This window comes from Leptodactylus fuscus, chromosome 8 (assembly GCF_031893055.1).
Source record: "Leptodactylus fuscus isolate aLepFus1 chromosome 8, aLepFus1.hap2, whole genome shotgun sequence".
NCBI lineage: Eukaryota > Metazoa > Chordata > Amphibia > Anura > Leptodactylidae > Leptodactylus > Leptodactylus fuscus.
Genome location: NC_134272.1, coordinates 67,197,424 through 67,219,406, shown reverse-complemented (window position 1 = coordinate 67,219,406; position 21,983 = coordinate 67,197,424). Strand labels below are relative to the sequence as shown.

At 43.7% G+C, this 21,983-nt stretch overlaps 1 protein-coding gene across 3 annotated transcripts; it reads left to right on the top strand.

Moving 5' to 3' along the window:
- On the top strand, nucleotides 1-21,621 carry RBM45 (RNA binding motif protein 45). 3 transcript variants are annotated; one of them, XM_075284008.1, is made up of 10 exons: nucleotides 1-351; nucleotides 1,621-1,743; nucleotides 3,621-3,747; nucleotides 5,099-5,224; nucleotides 6,474-6,653; nucleotides 8,150-8,279; nucleotides 9,565-9,661; nucleotides 13,130-13,296; nucleotides 13,535-13,742; nucleotides 21,380-21,621. In XM_075284008.1, exons 1-9 carry the CDS (start codon nucleotides 73-75, stop codon nucleotides 13,725-13,727), a joined length of 1,422 nt encoding a protein of 473 aa, XP_075140109.1. In that variant the 5' UTR covers nucleotides 1-72; the 3' UTR covers nucleotides 13,728-13,742; nucleotides 21,380-21,621. The 3 variants fall into 3 exon arrangements, with proteins under 3 accessions (XP_075140109.1, XP_075140110.1, XP_075140108.1); XM_075284009.1 differs by having other exon boundaries at nucleotides 5,099-5,233; nucleotides 9,565-9,604; XM_075284007.1 differs by having other exon boundaries at nucleotides 5,099-5,233.
- Nucleotides 21,622-21,983: the final 362 nt, after the last annotated feature.

Genomic DNA, 21,983 nt, shown 5'->3' with positions numbered 1-21,983 from the left:
GGAAGAGGCAGGGTTTATTGTGCAGCGCAGCCGTAACGGTGATTTGTTTGTGGCTGAGGATTCACCTAAGACATGGAGGACAGCAGCGGATTTCGCCCATCAGCCTGGAATCTGGATGATCCCCCTAACAGCCGCGTGTTCCTGGTCGTCAGTAAGTTACTGACCGAGGATGTCATCCGGGAGAAATTCGCCGAGTTCGGAGACATCCAGGACATCTGGGTGGTGAAGGACAGACACACCAAGGAGTCGAAAGGCATCGCCTTCGTGAAGTACGCCAAGTCTTCTCAGGCGTGCCGGGCCCGGGAGGAGATGCACGGCCGCTGCCTCAACGACAACGCCAAGCCCATCAAGGTACATAGCTGAGGAGATAATCACGCCAACCAATCAGTGCGCAGCTTTCATGTTACAGTCAGCTCTGGAGAAACGTGATTGGTTGCCGGTGTTGATAGCTTTTCATTCAACGACCAATCAGGTTTCAGATAACATTTTCTGTCACAACGTTAACATCTAAGCGGTAATCTGATTGGCTTCTCCTGGTAAACTGTTTTATTGCAACCAGCCAGATTATAAACAATGTGTGCAGGGGTTTTATGACTGACATCAGGGGACAAATGTGTGAATGGAGCTGTAGCCTGCAACTATGGCCGCCATTCCATTCAAGGGAATTTTCTGGCGCCTAATATACAACTTATCCACAGGATTGACCAATAGTATATGATATCTGGGGTCTGATAACCAGTATCTGCACGATGGGCTGTCCTGTCAGCTTCCAGGTGCTGCAGTGGACAGGGAGCGTGTGCAGGCCCTTTCTATATAAATATTAGGAGCAGGGATGTAGCCCCTTCCCCTGTATAGCGGTGGTTTCTTGGGAGCTGCAGGTCTTTTCCTATTACTACTATTGCTTCTCCTATTACTTGAATCAAAGCAAGAACTCACGTGCTCCCTGTCCACTGTTGCATCTGCCGGAGCAGCTGATCTGCGTCTGACACCCGTACCCTGCACAGCTCAAATCCTGACTACCTATTTTGTGGCTGCTAAGGCCTCGTTCACATCTGCGTTGGTAGTCCATTCGGGGGAGGCCGCATAGGGACCCCCACCCGAACGGAATACCAAACGCATTGGCAAGCGGTGTGCAGTGAAAACACACGGACCCCATAGACTTTAATGGGGTTCGTGTGCTCTCTGCACAGAGTCCGCACAGAACATGCGGACAGAAAAGTAGATTGTGATCTACTTTCATTTCCGCATGATTCGTGAGGAGAGTACACGGACCCCATTAAAGTCTGTGGGGTCTGTGTGTTTTCACTGCACACCGCTTGCCAGTGTGTTTGGGGGGGGTCCCCATGCGGACTCCCCGAACGGATTAGCAAATGCAGATGTGAACTAAGGGTAAGACGCCAATATGAAATCATGCATTTAGGGGCTGGAAGAACCCCTTGTTCTTCTATGGGACATACAGTGCCACATCAGTCCAATAGAAGGGAATGGAGCAGCAGTAATGGGGGTCTGAAGCACAGTTTTAAGTTAGTGCATTACAAAGTTTATTTTTGGGGACATTTCAGGGGTTCTTGTATAATTTGTAGGAATCTTTGTACCTTGTTTAATAAACACGTGTTTTAGGTATTTATAGCTCAGTCACGAGGATCCACAAGTCACAGAGAAGTGGAAGATGAAGAGTTGACCAGAATCTTTGTCATGATCCCTAAATCGTATACAGAAGATGATGTTAAAAACAAGTTTAAGGTACGCTATAGGAGTTGCACCATAAATGTATTTCTCAGCACCTGATCATAATGTAAAGTGACACCGTATAGTAGTTCATTTATATAGGGCGACGAAGCACAAGTAATAACCTGCAGGTAAAGTCAGACCTTCCACAAGGGCATCAGCAGAGAACAGCTGCGATTTAGTGTACCAAGACAGATGATTCCACATTCTGTGGTGACAGGCCACCGTATTATATATGGCACCTGAGTTTTGAGGAATTAAGTAGAATCTATATGTCAGTCTTCATGTTACTTCCGCCCCCCCATACACACACACAGTAGCGACAATCTAAAATCTTTATATCCTAATGTAGTATGAACATAGTTTTAGATGACTCATAATTAAAAAGATGGCAATTGGACCCCTGTAACAATAAATTCTCATACATTCAGCATCCCTCTATATCAGGGATAGGGAACCTTCGGCTCTCCAGCTGCTGTGAAACTACAACTCCCATCATGCTTCATTCACTTTCATGGAAGTTCAAAGAACAGCAGAGGAAGTATGCATGCTGGGAGTTGTAGTTTTGCAACAGCTGGAGAGCCGTACGTTCCCTACCCATGCTCTATATGATGACAATGTAAATTTCTGCCTAACAGTCCCATATGCAGTGACTATAGCCAGCAGCAATGTCATTTGTCACAGAGCAGACCTAGTTCTGATAAGACTCAGCAGATCTTTCATGTTGCTGGCAACCCAAGGGACTACTGGTAATTAGAGATGAGCGAGTACTGTTCGGATCAGCCGATCCGAACAGCACGCTCCATAGAAATGAATGGATGCACCTGGTACTTCCGCTTTCACGCCGGCCGCTTAACCCCCCGTGTGCCGGCTATGTCCATTCATTTCTATGCGAGCGTGCTGTTCGTACTCGCTCATCTCTACTGGTAATAGAACATGAAGCAGTGCTGCATATAAAGAAATAAATTGCCAGGAGAATTACAGCAGTGTGTGTAAGTTTTAGGCAGGTGTAGAAATATGCATAGTAACAAATATTGTTAAGGAGTTGTCTTGGCTTTTTTAATTTATGACCTAAGGGTAGGCCAAAAATATCTCATCAATAGGGGGCCGGGAGTCACCCCCAGACAGATCAGCTATGCCGAATCTGTCTTGTGCACAGAACGGGGCCAGAAAGCTCTGTCCATTGTATAATGGCCGAGTATCATAACTGCAACTCGGCTTCAATGGGAGCTGAGCTACACCAATGGCACCTGGCCACTTTATACAGGAGACGGAGCTTACTGCTTGCGGCACTGTATTGTGTACAGGAGAGGCTCTGTACAGCTGATCGGTCAGAGTGCTGGCACCCAGTCCCCTACCGATCAGGTATTTATGGTCTATTCTGAGAATAGGCCAAAAAACCCCATAAAAATTAAGCCAGGACATCCCCTTTAATAGTGTAACAAATGCAAAGTGACTGAAGAAAAGAAAATCTAAACCAAATCAATATTTGGTGTGACCTTTGCCTTTTGGAGGAGTCCTAGAAGTAATGATTTGGCCCCCACAGCGCCTGAATCTCAGCATCATCCAGTGTGTCTGTGATTACATGAGGACACAGAAGGATTGGAGCAAGGATAACGAGGATCTGTGCTTAGTTTTCCAAGATGGCAGGAACAACTTCCCTGCCAAGTTCCCTCGAAAACTGTCTGCAAATGTAGCTAGAAGAATTGATAGAAGGCAAAGGTCACACCAAATATTGATGGGATTTAGATTTTTTTCATTTTTCTGTTCATTCACTCCATTTTGATAATTGACACATGACACCGCCACTACACAACAGACTCCTGACGCTATATTCATGGGTCTTCTGGATTTTTGCTTTCTCAAATTCACACATTTTTCTCTTTCACCAGGAATATGGTCAAGTAGAATACTGTTCAATTATTAAAAATAAAACCACAGGGGAGAGTAAAGGATTGGCCTATGTGCGCTTCCAGAAGCCTTCCCATGCTGCCTTGGCAATTGAAAATTGTGACAGAAGTAAGTGGATTTTAGTGGTTGTATTTTGATTTCTACATATAAAGGGGTTATCCCGTAGCGACTTTTATCCCTTCATTGTTCGGGCTCCCAGAACGTAGGCCTAAAAGTTCTTCTGCATGCTTCGTGTATGTGACGTGGTGGTGAGTATAAGTGGCCACGGCTCCTTTCATCTCTATAGAATGACTGGGATAGTAGATCTGCTAGTAATTACTATACGTGCACTAGAGATGAGCGAACACTGTTTGGATCAGCCGATCCGAACAGCACGCTCCCATAGAAATGAATGGAAGCACCTGTGATGCTGACTTTGCCGGCGGCCGGCCGGCGTCACAGGTGCTTCCATTCATTTCTATAGGGGCGTGCTGTTCGGATCGGCTGATCCGAACAGTGTTCGCTCATCTCTAATGTGTACCTCAAAACACCACCAACATGCAAGGAGTTGCATGCAAATAAAACGGAAAGGAAATACTATAGTGCTACGGATCTGTATAGAGAGTAAAAAAGACCATACAGAGCTACCAAAGACCCAATGCATTAAGAATAAGTCTATCATCACAAAATAAAATAATGTATTGACCACCCCTCACTATTATAGCTATCCTAAATATACCTTGCTCCATGTCACTCCACAAAACTGATGATAGAACATATGATAGTCAGATCACACACTTGGCAATGACTGACCTGATTCCTCATAAGAAAGGTTTATTCTATTCATATGGCGGCATTTGTGACTGGCGGAGCCCGTTGTGATCAGACACCTGAACTATGGATTGGTCATAAGTAGTGAGAAGTCCCTTTTGTAAGGTGTTTTCAGAATCAGAATAATATGACACTTTTATGAAAAATAATGTCACACTTGTCCTTGGGTTGTGTCTGGTGTTGGATCTCCTCCTTATAGTGAATCGGACCGACTTTTAATACAAGACACAGTGAGGCGACGGGTGCCAACACTCTTTTTGGCAGATTTGTATAATCCTGGATAATTTTTCAGACACTAGGAGCAGTAATTTTATCTTTGTAGTTAATTGTACACTCATTATCAGGTCCCACTGATGCACATTTTTGGAAACATATGCCTTTGACAGCCAGCAGGTTTCCTGGATTTGTCCTATTACTACTGAGACCTGTAGTGTTACAAATGCAAATATAGATGTGATAGATTGAATGGGCTTGTGTCGTGCATCTGTCCCATATACTATGCAGGCAACGTGGCACATTTGGATCCCTGATCACCTAGCAGAATGGTGATGGGGAGAGAATGGGGCGTCTCCTGTGTTTGGCAGGACATTGAATGTGATCCTAATGCATAATTGTGATACATTTCTAATACTTTCATTTACTTTTGTAGGTTACAAAGCAATCCTGGCAGAACCCAGAAACAAAGGTTCCACATCAGAATCCCTAGACTACCACAGTTCTTCTCGGCAGCCAGAGGCACTAATGCATGACCCTTCACCTTCTATGTATTCTTACGGTCAGTTTGGTTAGTATTGTTGTAGTGATTGATGAAATAATAGTCGCCAATGCTGCTCCTTGCATGAGGATATACAGAAGATTTTTGTTCTTTATTCTCATATTTATTGGCTGTCACTTTCTTGCTCCGTGGAACCAATCTGTACATTTTATTTGGGATCTCTGATTCTTGTGCAGGATCTTGGCCAGGGTGGAAAGTGGCTGCAGTAAGTATCTCTTTCTCTGGAGGATGTACGAGGATATGCAGCATTACATAGGCAGACTCTTGAGTTGAGCAATGCCTGACTTCCCTTGTGGAGGTGCTACAAGGAAATTGTCAGGTTTCCTCGCATTGTCTAAAGCAAAGACAACCCGTGATGACATTTTGGCTCTTCCTTATCCATACTTTCCAATGTATGAGAGGGGATTTATAACGGAAGGGAACCTATTATTCCCAGTGGTTTTGTACTGTGATGCTGCATGATGTTTTAAAGGGGTATACCTGTCTTGTACCTTTATGGCTTTTTCATAGGATAGATGTAGGTGTGAGTCACACCTCTTGGGCCTGCTTCTATGTGGAGGTCAGGGTTTCTGTGAGCCATCTCATAAGGACATTGCAGAAAGAGAATTGTAGAAGTGGCCCAGGGGCTGTGTTCTTCATTGTTTTCTATGGGTGCTTGACTGTTTCTCTAGCTCCCTTACCCTTCGTTCACATCTGTGTTCGGTATTCCGTTTGGGGAGTCTGCATGGGGACCTCCTAGAATGGAATATCGAATGCAACTGCAAGCTCTGTGCAGTAAAAGCACACACACCCCATAGACTATAATGGCGTCCGTGTGCTTGCCGCACGCTGCCCGCACGAATCATGCGGGCAGGAAAGTAGATGGTGAACTACTTTCCTGTCTGCATGTTCTGTGCAGAGATCTGGCGGCAAGCACATGGACGCCATTATAGTCTATGGGGTCCGTGTGCTTTCACTGGCACAGCGCTTGCAGTTGCATTTGGTATTTCGTTCGGGAAGGTCCTCATGCAGACTCCCCGGACGGAATACCAACGCAGATGTGAACGAGGCCTTAGGCGTGAATGGAGATAATCTTGCATGTGTGTGTCCACCTCACCAGTCTGGTTTGGTTCTCAGTGGATATGCTATAAATTTCCAAGTTTGGAATACCCCTTTATTGGATCAAGGTAAAGTAGTGTATAAGTGTAAGCTTGTATGATGCATAGCAAAATACTGACGGACTGTTTTGTCCTTTTCTTTTGCTTTTCAGAACAATATGACTATTCCTCTTATGACAAGGTTGCAGATGCAAGAAACCAGGAAGGTGTTTCCAAACGTTTGACGGTTGTGTCACGGGTTCCTTTGGTCCAGGATCAGCTGTACAGTTTATTCGATCTTATTCCAGGTCTTGAGTTTTGTGAAGTCCAGCGGGACATGTATGCAACATTTGGTAAGGATGTTTTATTTGTCTTTTGGAGAAAGCTGCTCTTGTTTTATCCTTTTAGCTTTAGATCACATTATGTATTCCTAGTTGTTGAAAGTGTTCAGCTTTAGGTGGCTGTAGTTGTAAAACTGAGCTAATAATAATCACAGCATAGTGGCATGGAAGTATAGACCACAGAGGTCGGTACTGTGACTAGACAACGGTGTTGCTTGCAGAACATGCAGTGCTGGGCCCAACAATGATAGGGTTATGCGGCCTTGTGTTGGACTTATATCTGCTAGTGGACAGAATCTTGTCTCGGTAGACTACAAGATACTGAATTCTCCCAACTACCCCCTTCCATTGGATTGGCACTATAAGACACACCCTATTGGATCACCGGGAATTGCGACTTTGAAATGGACCATCAGATAAAGAGAAGTTGACTGTACCATTGACTACCTGGAATTGTATGCCGACTGTACCACTGGTCATTTGGTATCAGACTGACTGTACCACTGACCAACCAGGATCAGGCAGTGACTATGCCTTGACCAGGAATCGGATACTGACTGCTGCACTTACAGCCATTGACTGTACAATTGAAGATCCAGGTTGTGGATAATAACTGCTACTGACTATACTGCTGACTACCTGAGACCACATCCAATGATCGCCTGCTACCCACCGATGACTATACCACTGACCATCAGTGATAGGATGCTGGCTGTACTGCTGACTACCAGGGAGCATGTATTACATGTACCACTAAGCAGCATGGGAATCGACAATGCTCTGCTGTGCACTTGGAGCTGATTTTGCCCCTCACTACCAGGGAAAATATAATGGCTCTTTTGTTTTTGTCACTCGGTACCAAAGCCTCATTGAACAGATGACCACCTCAAACTAGTTATTGACCTTCTTACTGACCTTCGGCAATAGTGGGCATTGACAATACTGCTGGCCATCAAGGACTGGAAGCCGACTGTACTGTTTACCACCAGGGACGAAAACTGACTATGTCGTTAACAACCACGTACCAGATGTTGATTGTGCCACTGTTCACCAGGTACCAGATGCTGATTGTACCACTAACCAGCAGGCACCAGATGCTTATTGTTCCATTTACCACCAGGGACCCGATACATAATGTGCCACTATCCGCCAGGGAATCAATGCTAGCTGGCCACATGCAGATATATGCCATTGCCACAGGGTAAGTACGTTGGCCCAGAGTTTTTTTAAGGTTTTGGTTCTATTGACAATGTCCTCATGTCATTGACTTCCATCTCCCTATACCACATAAAAGCATCACATATGGCAGGATGGGGTGTCACAGCCCTGGAGAGGGTCACACTTTGTGTTTGGATATACAAACCCCCTGAGGTATGTTAATGATAGTATGCACTAAAATCTGGCTTCAATAAGTCTTTACTGCGTTGAATTGGTATGTTCGACATGCAAGTACAAGAAAACCATCTTTTTTCTGTTTGTACATCTACCTGTTGTTTTTCTTTGGGCAGCGCATGCAGTGGTGCAGTATCAGAATATCTCATCTGCAATATATGCCAAATTCAAGCTACATGGATTTGAATATCCTCCTGGAAATCGGCTTGGTGTGACTTATCTAAATGATGGAGGTGATGGCACGGAGTGAGTATATTACTGAAATGACAATCCAGTATTTTCCCAGGAATGCAAATTGCTATTGTCATTATATGAGGTGAGGTCCATATCACACCCAGTGTGTCCATCCCCTGCAATATCAATATCAACTGATGACCAATCCTTGATCTTGACGATGGTCAGTACATTACATTCTGGTTAGCGCTGAAGCCTCTACATTACTTACCAAGCATTGCACCATACACTTGTATAGCAGCTGTGCTTGGTATCTCAGCTCAGCCTCATTCACTTGAGACTGAGCTTTAAACGGGTCATGTGACTAATGAACATGATGTCACATAGTCTGTGAAGCAGAAGCAGTGCACAGGATAGCTCATCAATTGGTAAAGCTGGAAATCCCTTTTAAGAGGTAAGATGTGATCTAACTATGGTAGTATTGCCCATGGACTGTCATCGTTGCTTGTTTTATTAAAGGAGTATTTCCATCTTTTAAAGTGATGGCATATCCTGGCAAAATGCCATTACCTTATGATCCGTGCAGACCTGATTATTGTGGACCACCAGTAGTCCTAAGAATAAAGATGGTGTAGCACATCAGTCCTCATGTTACTGTTCACTACAGGCACTTCCAGTCACCAGTCAATGACTATGGCTAACCTCATAAAGTTCATGAAAACTTAGAAGGGAGTGCAGTCTTGCCAATCACATTGGATTTCAGAAGGCCATGATCCCCTCAGGTTGTGGTGACAGTATATTCTAACTGTATGTCCCACTATAGACACTTTTTTTTATTTTGTGGTGTCTGGTGGGTCACTGATTTTGAGAAGGGGAGTCTTGTTCATCTGTGGATGAATAGAGCAAAAGTCTTTCATGTCCATGGTGCTTTGTTTATCTCTGTGAGACTGGCAAAGATCGCCAAAGTAACAGCATATGGTTATCTTTGGCAGTCCTACAGAATTAAATGGAGCACAACAGGCATGGGAATCTGTGGTTTTATTCACATATAGAAGAATAGGACCTCTGTGCTTTTAATAGTCAGATGTGTCTTATCATCTGAAAAATACTGTAGATTCAGAATTCTGTGCAGATTAATTTAAAATATATTTTATAGCAGTCAGTACACATTGTTCTTCCTACTTTCTTCCACCTTTAGAGGGAGCTTTGATGATTATGGCATACTTGTTGTACATTAAACTCTCACACTATATGCAATCCGGTCCCCCTAGTGGTGTCGGCAGGCAGCCAGAAGTTTCTCTGCCTCAAAAAATGGACTAATGCCAATTTATTTTTTTTCCTTTTCTTCTCTTCCCAGACTTCTTAAAAAAATGGCCTCCAACATGGTGGCTGCTCAGGTAAATTCAATGGTTTGGGGTGCCCAGGTTGCACAACAATACCCACCAACAGGGGCTGTAAGTATTTAAATCTGTATCTCTATAGATAGTATTATAATCTGTCATCATGACATCGTAGCAAGATTATAAATCCTCACCTTTCCCCAGGATAGAAGATAAACAATTTGAGCCTGTGTTTAGTGTAATTTAGTTGGTAAGTTATTCAGTGAGAACTAATGTGAAGTTGTATGCTCCCCTCTGGAGCACGGATATCCTCTTCACTCTTCTGATGCACACATTAGGACATATAAGCTGAAATCTATGCATCAGAATTCTGGTGTAAAGTTGCGTAACAGCAAAACTGGTGTACATGCCTGACACCTTATTTTCTATGTGCTTTAGACACTTTCTAACAGTTTCTGTGCCTCTGATGAGTGGGTGGGAGTCATCGGAAAAGGTAGTGCAGCCTAATACGTGTAACAATGCGTAACAATATTGGACAATGTGCCAGATTTTTGCGCATTTATTTATCAGATACTAAGACAACTAATGTGACATAAAGTTAGTTGAGACAGTCTAAAAATGGGCCGTATTGTTAAATCGCCTTTGACACATTTATAAAATCTGGAGCAGCTTAAGACTGTCTAGTCTAACTTTCCACTCTCTAAATCTTACACAGTTACTAGTTTCTGTCCCATGGTTTCCTGTATGAACAGGAGGTCAAAGTCAGAATGTAACTCTAATAGACCTGCATTGATAATCTAATCTCCTGTTCATACAGAAAGCATTCTGTGCCTCGGAGGAGCGAATAGGTCAGTGCTCAGGAGAGAAGCACATAACTTCACATTAGAAATCATTTTATGGTAAGGATAGGAATGGGAATGGCACCTTCGTCATTCAACATCAGCATTACGTAAAATAGTGAATCTTTATTGGCCCTTGCACTTCCCAAGTGGTCTCTTAATAGACTCAAACTTTGCACAATGTGTTTTTTTTTTTTAACCAGATACTATAAAGATTTATTCTTTTATGGATTGCTGACATCATCGTTATTCAAGAAGACCTTTCACTATCTGGGGCACATGCGGTTTAATACACCACTAGAAAGCTGACAATGCGCTGAAATCAGCGCACTATTGGCTTTCACGTTCTGTGCCCCCGGTGAAGAGCTATCGGTGCCGGTACCGTAGATCTTCACTGTTAGAAGGGCGTTTCTGACAGTTAGTCAGGAAGCCCTTCCTCACAGTAGCGTCTATAGCGCTGTACTGTGAGATCGGGGAGGAACGCCTCACCACTCAGCGGTAAGCAACAACCCTTCTCACAGTACAGCACTATAGGCGCTGCTGTGAGGAAGGGCATTCCTGAATGACTGTCAGAAACGCCCTTCTGATGGTGAAGAGCTACAGCACCAATAGCTCTTTACTGGGGCACAGAACGGGAAAGCCGATAGTGCGTTGAATTCAGCACACTGTCTGCTTTCTAGCGGTGTATTACACATTTGCCCCAGATGGTGAAGGGTCTTCTTTAAGTAACATTGAACTACACACAGGCTCATTTTCACACCAGGGGGAGATCAATTTATTATGGCGTGAAAAGTATTTATCTTCTGTCCATGGGATAAATCAATACCTGGCTTTGATTGCTGAGGCATCCACCGCTCCTGAGTGGGGGGTACATTCCTTCCACTGCATATTCAGCCTGACCACAGCCAGGCCAAAAATAGGCATGACTGGTGGTGGATGGAGCACCCAAGATAGCTAAAGTACAGCACTCTTTTCCATTGAAGTGATTGGGTGCACCGTCCACCCCCAGTTACGCCAACATTCAGCCTGGCTGTGCACCCCTCTTTTTCGGATTTGTGGGGTCCTAGCGGTCAGACTCCCACCGATCAGGTACTTATCCACTATCGTGTGGATAGAGGGTAGTTACTTTTCATGGCATAGCCCCTTATAAAATTAAAATCAGATTATGTCCAATATCTTCCATTTCCTATTCTTATGAATCTCTTTACACGACACTTGTCGCCTTCTAATCATTAGTTATTTTTCCCTTACACTGTTAAATCTTTTAATGTCACCAAATGTTTGCAAAATATCCAAAAAGGGAGATTATTCTGTTTGGTGAGATTGTTCTCTTGAGAAGAAAATAAGCAGCACTTGCTTGGGCTGGACATAACACTGATATTCATGAAGTCTTTGTTACTGGCAGTGAATACATTTAACATTTAGTATGAGACGTTTATACTGTGAATGCTTCACCCTCTATAAAGATAGAACAGACTGCCCCCCTGCCTCTGTGTAAAAACGTACTCATTCTGCCCTATGAAGCTGCTATTCACAACTGCGAACATGAAAATTCTCTGTTATGGATGGCATTGCTCAAAAAAGTGTTCCCGTCCATAGGTTAGGATCTCCTATTGAGCAGAATGGAGATAGTAGAGGCGCTTGTGCATTCACATGTGTCGCCAGCAGAGGCTATTGTTGCGAGGGGATGTTTCTCATGGCATCGAAACTGCTAAACAAAGATGCATGTGCCGTGCCAAAGATTGAAATACATTGCAAATCTTTTTATACCATCTTGATTCCATTTAGCCCTATTTCTGCATTAGCCATAAATTTCTGATAATGAGGGTCGCGAATTGATCAGCTATATGGGGTTGCTTCTGGCACCCGTGCTAAACACAGAATGGGGACAAAAGCAGTTGGCTTTGCACCCTATATAGTGGCAGGGCATTGATACTGCCATTCAGCTCTCATTGAAGTAACCTAAGTTTGAGCTGTAGTGATGGCGCCTGGCCCAGCGTTGTATAATAGGGGTGCCGGAAGCAGCCCCATATAGCTGATCTGTGTGGAAGCCGGCTGGCGATCTCCCACTATCAAATATTTATTGTTTATACCAAGGATTGGCCATAAAATCTGATATCTGGGCAACTCACTATTGGGAAAAACCTATTACCGTTCTGGATAGACAAAGATGTCTATCGGTGGATGATTCTTGTTGCTTAAACCCTTTGTAGACATGTGCTTTGTTGGTTTTAGTGTCAGAGCGCTTCCCAAACTCCATAAAATGTATGCTTGGTTCCACCCTAATACTGGGGACTCGGTATCATCTTCTGTAGGGAGCCTGAATGGAACCGGCCTCTAAGGTGTTTTACGGTGATCAATTTGATCCTCAAAAACGCATACAGATTCCAAATGATCATCTTGACTTGTGGGCCCGGTATCCGATGCTACCCCACCATCTCTCTGTGATCAGAGGATGTTTGAGGAGACTGACTAACTCCCTAATAATTGATTAACCCTTTTGTCACCCTGGATTCTTATTTTATTCCTAATTATTAGAGAACAATTCAACATAAAAATAGAAATAGTCATGCGGAGATAGTTATCTAGTATAACCAGCAGTGCGGACAAAGGGACAGGTTACCTGTACAGGGTTAAATTTTAGGATGCACGTTTTGAGTCTCAGTGTATTTTATGTTTGACATGCTTGCTCAGCGCTGCAGTATTCAGCAGGGTTTTCACAGTGAATCTGTTTTGTCTGCAGGCCTATGATCGACCATATGCCTCCCCTGTTGCCTCTCAGCTTCAGACAGACGCTACCCTTCCAGCATACAAAAAGAAGGCTCCCGCTGATTCTCACTGCAAGGAGAGACTGTTCATTGTGTTCAACCCTCACCCTCTGAGCTTGGATGTGATGGAAGATGTCTTCTGGTATGTATGGCCCTCTGCCCATTATAGTACCTGCTACTGATTCTTACGCAGGGATTATATAAGCGACTAGTCACAAACTACATCTATGTGCCATCCGCTATAGTGCTTCACTGAAACTTTCACGCTTTCAGGACAGATTAGGGCCTTTCACATGCCGTTTGTTGGAGTTCCCCTTTAAGACCCTTCCTTTATTGCTCTGTATTTCAATACAAATAATAATCCTACTGCTTTGTTGCAGCCGTTTTGGGAATCTGATAGAAGTTTACATTGTCCCGGGAAAAAACGTTGCGTATGCTAGATATTCAGAAGTCTACAGCGCAAATGACGCCATATCTGTTCTGCATGGAAAGATGGTCAATGGCGTCAAGCTGAAAGTGATGCAGGCAGATTCTCCAAAAGATGAGTCTAACAAGAGACAGAGAACATACTGAATTTATAAATCTCAGGTAAGTACCAATGCAGGGTGCCCGTTCTGGAGCCTCCATAGTTACTGTATACTGAAAATAAAATTTACTTCCACATATTACTATATGGTTTACACTGCAAGGAGAAATGGATGTTGCCTATGCTTTGTACTATTATTTTTGTTAAGATTTCTACTTAACACCTATACATGCTACCTATATACAAGACGACCACCTGTTAAACTGTGTTCTGAGCATTATAGAAATTGGGGCTTGTTTTACTACATTAAACCAATTTCCTACCAAAGACACATCTGGCACCCCAGATTGATATATTACAAGGGTATGTCCACATGGGGATGTATTTTCTGTGGCTTTGACACTATGGAATCAGATCCATAAAATCCTCAGCATTTACAGTATCAGCAGCAGAGTGGATGAGGTTTAAGCAAATGTCATCCATATGCAACAGAAAAAAATCCACAACATTAATTGACTTTATTGCATATTTCATATGCACAACGTTTTATATTTTGCTGAGGACTTACACTACAATGGGAAATCTGCAGCATCTATGTCCCATGTGACATACACTAAATGTTTGGTTGACGTCTAGCCCCTTCTTTCTACCAGGGAGATTTCTCCATTGTAATAAGTATTACAGAAACCGCAAAGGGAACGCATGGTCTATTTACAGCCTTCGGCCTGCTTTGAACGATGAACTAGATGTTGGGGAGCCCCAACTTATGAAATATTAATGGTATATTAAACTAGTATGTCATACATGTCTCTGCTGGGGGAAAAACGCTTTCATTAGGAATCTTTATTAGGGGGTGTTACCATAGATTTCTTAGGGGAAAAGAATTCCACTAGAAAATTGAGCCCTATAATAGTTGTGATATTCACTCTTAAGGATCTCTATGCCAATGCCTGCCGTAAACAGACCTGTCTCTTGTGATGCTCTCCAGCAGCAAAAACAGAAAGACTTCACTGATCCTTATTCTTAGATCATACATACCATACGAAGACAAGTTGGGCTTAAAAAGCACCCGATTTATCATAATAGCTGATGCCGTGTGATAAATCCAGTGCTATTAATAAGGGGCTTTCGTGTCCACACACCTTTAAGAGCCCACACGTTGCTGTATCCAACAATGTTACTTTTCAGGTAGATGCCCCCATTGCACTTGTATTTTCTTGCACTGCCAGGGTGCTTCTTCATTGCCCAGTACATCCTACTTATAATGCTAGGAGTCTCTCTCCCGGGACATCCAACAATCTCATGGACCAGTTTTCACGGGTCTGTGTGAATATAGCCAAAAGTATTTAATATTTAACACCCCCCAACTTGCTCAAGAAAATTGACCATATATTAAACCTGTATAGTGGACTTACATAGTGCCTTTTGTGCTGTTCCTTCTGCTCCCCTGTTTGTCTTTTCGTCTGTTCTATGATAAAATGGCCAGTGACTTCTTCTGTAGCACTATCTGTAAGTCACAGACATACACCCTGAGCCTTCAGCAAGGCGTCTATCACCCGAGTCTGTGACAGCGGAACAGACAGGGAGCTGAATAGAGAAAAGGAGGGCCCAGGTAAGTACGCTATACATGGTGAATGTTATAGTCAGTTTTCTTTAGCAGGGTTGCTTTAGAAATTAAATATCTTTGGACATCTTTGTATATGATTGTCCAGGACAATGATCTGTGTACCAGAATTTTGCATCAAAATTGTGGTACCTAGTATAACATTTTAAGCCACACCCTCTTCATGCTAAGCCACGCCTCTTGTCGGTCATAAATGTGGTGTACCACACATAGAGCAATTTTTTTGACATACCTTAAACCAGAATTCTGGTCATTTTAGCTTAGCAAATTTCCCCCAGTATATTGGAGATGGAGAACACTGTAAGTCAGGGTTTTTGGGTTTTTTTAATTTTTTTTCCCCTATATGCATAAAACCATAGAAACCCCATAAAATGCAAAGAACGTGATTCTTATTCCAGTCCTTTCAAGAATGAAAAGAAATAATTCAGTAGGTATCTTGTTAGCAGAGCATTTAGCTCCCATGTCGCCCTGGCATTCAGTCAGCATTTCATTCTTATGGTTCCAGCTTGGCAGAATTATTTTACATTGCTGTCATTTTCTCCTGGGCACTTTAACAATTACCAGCCAGCAATTTGTCGAGGAGCGTCGTGATTGCCGCCTCGTAGCGTCACGTTCTGATTGTCACCATTATATCCCAATTAGTAGCTTACCACGTGGGAGGCTCCGGCCTACATGCAGCATCCGTGTTACAGGTTGTTTGCTGCTTTGTGGTCTGTCATTTCTAATCGCTTGCAGAACCTTAGATTCTGGTTTTGGAAACAGTAGCTATTTTTACTGTTTGATATGAGGTAATGGGTCTCTAGTGGATTGTGGGAATTTGTAGGCCTGGCATGGTATACTGTGGTTTTAGAACTGCAGTGCCAGGGAGATGTTTGTGCTTAACCCTTTAAAACAGCTTTTTAAAACCTAATATGACATAGATTTTAGATCACCAGGGGTCCAACGGCTAGCCATCCCCAGCAGATCAGTGTTTTTGCCATGCTGGTGCAAGCACGTATATGGGACAACTGCTGTAGTCATTACTATTAAAAGTATAGCATGGAAATTGCAATTCATTCCAGCAGGGAAACAGCTGTTGTGCTGCCACCCTAGGAGTCTGACCTCCGCCAATCTATGGTTAGGACGTTATGTTAGCGGAGCATTAACCCTTATTGACCAGAGACCGTTTCGTGATATTTAAAGGGGTTGTACAAAATGTTCAACTTATCACCTGTCTACACAATAGGCGTTTAAAGGGATCCTATCATTAAGTAATTTTTTTGTCCCTAACGTGTAGGAATAGTCTTAAGAAAGGCTATTCGTCTCCTACTTGTAGATGTCTTCTCCGGGCCGCCGTTCGGTATATAATCTGTTTTTTGTCGGTATGCAAATGAGTTCTCTAGCAGCACTGGGAGCGGGCCCCAGCGCTCAAACAGCACTGGGGGCGTCCCCAATGCTGCGAGAGAAATGTCCAGCGCCGCCTCCATTTTCTTCAGGAACAGGTCTTCTTCCGGGGGTTGGCTTCAAACTTCTAGGCTTAGGGCAAAGCCGACTGCGCATGCCCACTGGCCACAAGAAGAATGGCCGCTTACAATACTGTGCAGGCTGTTTCCAACCGTAAAAATTAAAAGAGCAAAAAAAAAAAAAAAGGGACAGAATGAAGAGTACGACAGGGTCGGAGTAAATACTGTATTAAAAATAATGAACAATAACTGCAAACCAATTATACCTGGCTGGTGATTTACCCCAGTAAGGGTATGTGTTGGAGCGGCATGTGGTGTATTTACTACATAGACTTGATTATTGTATTAGACCAGCTGGCTTTCTTCTGCCGCTAGACAGACTTGTGAGTAAGAGGAGAGATCTCCCTGTTCCCCCGCTTCCTAGCTGTCTGCCTTATCTTGGCACATTATTGCCTGTAACATAGCATTCCTGTTATTTTCTAATTATTTATTAAAGTATAAACTTCTGCACATCCCCGTAGAGCAAAGTACATGGTTTATGTGCATCTCGCATTATATACATAGAGTGTGTTCCTCTGGCTGTTCCTCAAGATACCATCAAGATCAGCAGGAGGTTTGCTTATTGGCTAAAATTGCAGCATAGCCTCAGTCTTTGCACTGGTAGAGTGAAATGTATTCTCGCTGCACTCCCTCCCTACCGTCTGCCAGGGTTTTTTTGTGATTCACACAGTGGGAATGAGAAGAACCATCAAGACGCAGGACTCTATTCCATCATTCTCTGAGGATTGTATACATAACGTGATATGGTTAATAACCTAACACCGTATGCCAGTTTACAGAGAAATTCCTGAAATTAACTACGTCTAGCTCAAAATCTTGTACGATTTACTTCCACAGTTCAGCCATCACATTGGATACAAATCTAGTAGTATCCAATTAAAGGGGCGTCCAGCAGGTTCACATTAAGCTAAAAATCCAAGAAAACTAGTACTCTTCTCACAAATCCCCCACCGCTTCAATTTAGATACTTTTAGGTCCTTGCTGGTCCCGTCTCAATGTCAGATATGTCTCCTCAGCTAGTCACTGGTGGAGGTAGGTCACTTACTCCAGTAGTAGTCAGTGACTGGCAGACATATACTGGGTGTGTCAAGTTTTTATTTCGTCAAGTTTTTTTTCCTGTTGGGCTACCCCTTGAAGCAGTGAGAAAGGGCCGAATAAAAAGTGCAACACCATCAAGCAAATCTAAACTTTTTTGATTTTTGACAGTGTTTGTGAGGGGTTGCCAGGCCCCAAATCCAATTTTCATACTGGTGACCTATAGGATCCCACAGGATAAGGTCATCGGTATGTGCTCTGCCGGCCTGTTTCCACACCCATCTACTATTTTAGCAGTTTCCAGGTTGTAATAGGACAGTCGCTGCAGTTCACCGGAACAGCCACTATGCAGTGGATGGGACTGCTGCGCCGCCAATATTAGGGCTCATTCACACGGGGCAAGAAGGGGCGGATTTTGACCTCAAAATCCACCCCCTCACAATAGAGGTCTATGTAGACCGCTAGCATTCATTTTTGCACTAGCGGTGTGTTCCCGCTCAACGCAAAAAAGAACCGAGCTGCCCTTTCTTCAGGCGGATTCCGCGGCGAATCAAGCTGCGTTGTCCGCCTCGCAACAGCACCCTCCAGACTAGGCCCATTCGTTTGGGCCTACTCCAAAGCGGAAAGCCGCGACTGTCAGAAGTTGTGGCAGGCGCATTTTGGTCCTATTCTGATGCGGCTTCCCGCCCAAAATCAGGACCAAAATATGCGGTCACTTCCCCTGTGTGAACAAGCCCTAACTTGAGTAGAAGCGGTGCTGCACATTCTAACTGTCCACCAGCAGCCTTAGGGTCTGTTCACACACGGATTCCGCCTCAAAATCCACCTGCAAAAAAGGTTCCCATTCATTTGAATGGGAGACATCGCTTTTTTTTCTGCTAGTGGTAAAAAGAAGCTACATGCCCCTTCTTCAGGCGGAATACGTGGCTGAGACAGCCATGACGTCCGCGGCGCGAGACTCACTCCCCATTAGGCCCATTCATTTGGGCCTAATCTGAAGCGGGATGCCGGTGCACTGCATCGGCATCCCGTCACGGCTAGCCGCGCGGAGAGTTCACACGGCGGAAAAGGTTGGCTGCTAGAAACCTGAGAGTACGCTAAATTCATCACCATGTGCTGGTACCTGTCCTAGTTGCAAAGTTATCCGTGCCGTTAGTTTTAGCCTTCTAGCCTTTCAGCCTTCTAGCTGGGCCTGGCTATGAGGGAATGTCCCCCTGACAGTACAAGGCTATGGAAGGGCACTGAATTCAGCGCACTTTTTAGCATTGTATAACACGCCCATGATTAGTTTCCTAAAATGTATATGACAACCATAGCATTTTATGTATTTTTTTAGATTTAGGAAATCTTTTTCATAGAGATCCCTTTTAGCTGTAGTGTTATAAGACACTTAGCCCCGGTCGTTGTGGTGACATAACCATTAATCCATGGGAGCTTTGTGAGCTGGATGTGTAACTGCTTGGTGCAGGATAACCTTTTACAGATAACAGCATGCCAAGTCAGAATCTGCCTGTAAATGGAAATAGAAGCAGCCAGTAATACAAAATGTGCGGCAGGCATTGTAAGTAAGCGGTTATAATGGCATCCTCACAGAGTCATGACACGATGTGACTGCTCTCGAAAACCTGCGTTATGTCACAAGAGGTAGCGCAGGATAAAGGAAGATGGGCTATTGTATCTGTTTTATTTTTTTAAGAAAATTCTGCAAGTTAAGTCTCCGAGCTGATCTTAGGACTGTGGACATATGAACGTATATAAAATCTCATTCTGAGAATATTAAGAATTTAGAGATCTATATAATGTATTTACTTCATTAACCCATAAACTCTTTTATCTAGGTATGTTTTTTGCAGTTGGAAATATGAGTACTTATTTAAGGGCTCGTTTGCATGGGGCAAGAGGGGCCGGATTCTGACGCTGAATCCACTTCAGAATGCGCCCCCTCACAATAGAGATATGTGTAGACCACTAGCTTCCTTTTTTTCTGTGAGCGGTATCTCCCAGCTCACGGAAAAAAAGAAACGAGTTGTCCTTTCTTCGGGTGGATTCCGCGGCTGAGTCAGCCCCGGAGTCCGCCTCGCGACAGCACCTTCCGGACTAGGCCCATTCATTTGAGCCTACTTCGGAACGGGAAGCCACGACAGTCGTGGCGGGCGCATTTTGGTCCAATTCTGATGCGGCTTCCTGCATCAAAATCAGGACCAAAATATGTGGTCCCGTGCCCCGTGTGAATGAGGTCTAAAGGGGCTTTCCTGCCACAGAAAACTAAGTGTATAAGAGGGGACATGTTAAAATAATTAAAGGTTACTCACTTCTCAATTATATCCTGCCATACTGCTTCACAGACTACTTGGGTCCCTGCCGAATTTTTGACTGGCTGGACGGCCATCCCAGAGCATGACACCAGAAAATGGAGGTCATGGCGGCCCAGAGAGTCTGTGGATCACAGTATCACATGCTATGTGGTGAACTGCAGCTTTAAAGAAAAAAAATTCTTCAAAAGCCGAAAATAATGCCTTTTGCATAGTATTGTGGCCTCAGCCTTGGGGGCTTCTCCAGGGATAGTGTACTTAATTTTGCCAGGTCTGTTTGGATAATACCTTGGGCTTCCATGCTGGTTATGACCCTGGATCACATGATCAGAATCAGTACCTGAGCCTCTCCTCACTCCCTTGTCTTTCGCTGCTAGTTACCTATACTGTGGAGGCCAGAAGACTATATCATATCATATACTAGTAACACCAGCCCCCATTGTATAGGCAACTAATCTGCAGAGGATGAAGGAGGGTGATCGAATCTGATGCCAGGTGCTGCTTCTGATCATGTGACACAGGAATGGAACCAGCCTGGAAACCCAAGGTATTGTCCAAATAGAACCCATAAGAATTTACCTACTCCCTGGACAACCCCATTAGATCAGTTCCGCTTATATCTGATGGACAGACCAGTCTATTCAGGTCAACTCTAATGCTCCATGCACATAACCATGTGCAGTGCAGGTCAGGAAAAACAGAACAGATGACTCTGTGATAGATATCCACATGCTACTAACGTATACACAAGGAATTGATCGAGCTGATCGGGGCTCATATACAGCCCTGACACACATCCATAAAAATTACGGGTGTGTGTTTGGGGCCATAGTGTTGAACAGGTCCCTACTTTTATCTATGGTTGCATGGGGTATTAGGTTGGGTTTCTATGTTGCAGAAAGTGCTCATGGCCAAAACACCATCCACCTGCCATGACTAATGGCCACGGGTATTGCCTTCTACATTGTGAGACCATTGGGCAGAAGGAAAATCCAGCAAAGCTGTGCATGTAGCACCATGAGATCCCGATAGGTGTCACCATATGGTGCCCACATGGTTCTACAACTAGAAGCAGTGGTATTAGGGTGAATGCCTGTTTGTTCTCCTCTTCGATCTGGAATCTCATGCCCCTGCAGACGGTTATTGTATGTAGTCCTTGGTTGATGATTTTCAATGACTTTTCTTCAGATAACTGTTTTCATAATTGTATTGTGCTCTTTTTACAGAACAGAGACTAAATTATGACATGACCCTCACCTGACTGACTGAAACGTGACAGGAGACAGCTTTTATGTACTGGTTTAGGAAACTTTTGTGCGTTGTTTGTTCGCGGACCGAAATAATCTGATATCGAATGTTTTAAGCTAATTTTTAAACCCTTTAAAACAAGTACAGTGCATCTACAACTGTTATTTTTCTTTTATTGTGTGTACTGTTGATTTACGCTATGAAATAAAACAAAATGAGATTTGTTGCGTTTTTATTCGTGTGTGTAAGACGCTATTCACATTTTACAAATCAGAATAATTCAAGTATAATAGAATTAAAGGGGTATTCTGGTTAGCCCCATATTTATGGAATAGAATAGGGATTAACGTGCTGATCAGTGATGGTCCCACCGATGGGACACCTACCAGTTCCAGCCGGAGCTCCAGATACTGGAGTTCATGCCAGTCCATTCATCTGAATGGGTCTGCTGTAGATAGGTGAGTAAGCATTTGACTACCTCTTCCTCTCCCCATTTAAGTGAATGGAGTGGTTCATGCTGTGCAAAACACCAAATTACCCCCAAACTGGAATACCCCTTTTACATTATTTGTGACAATAGAA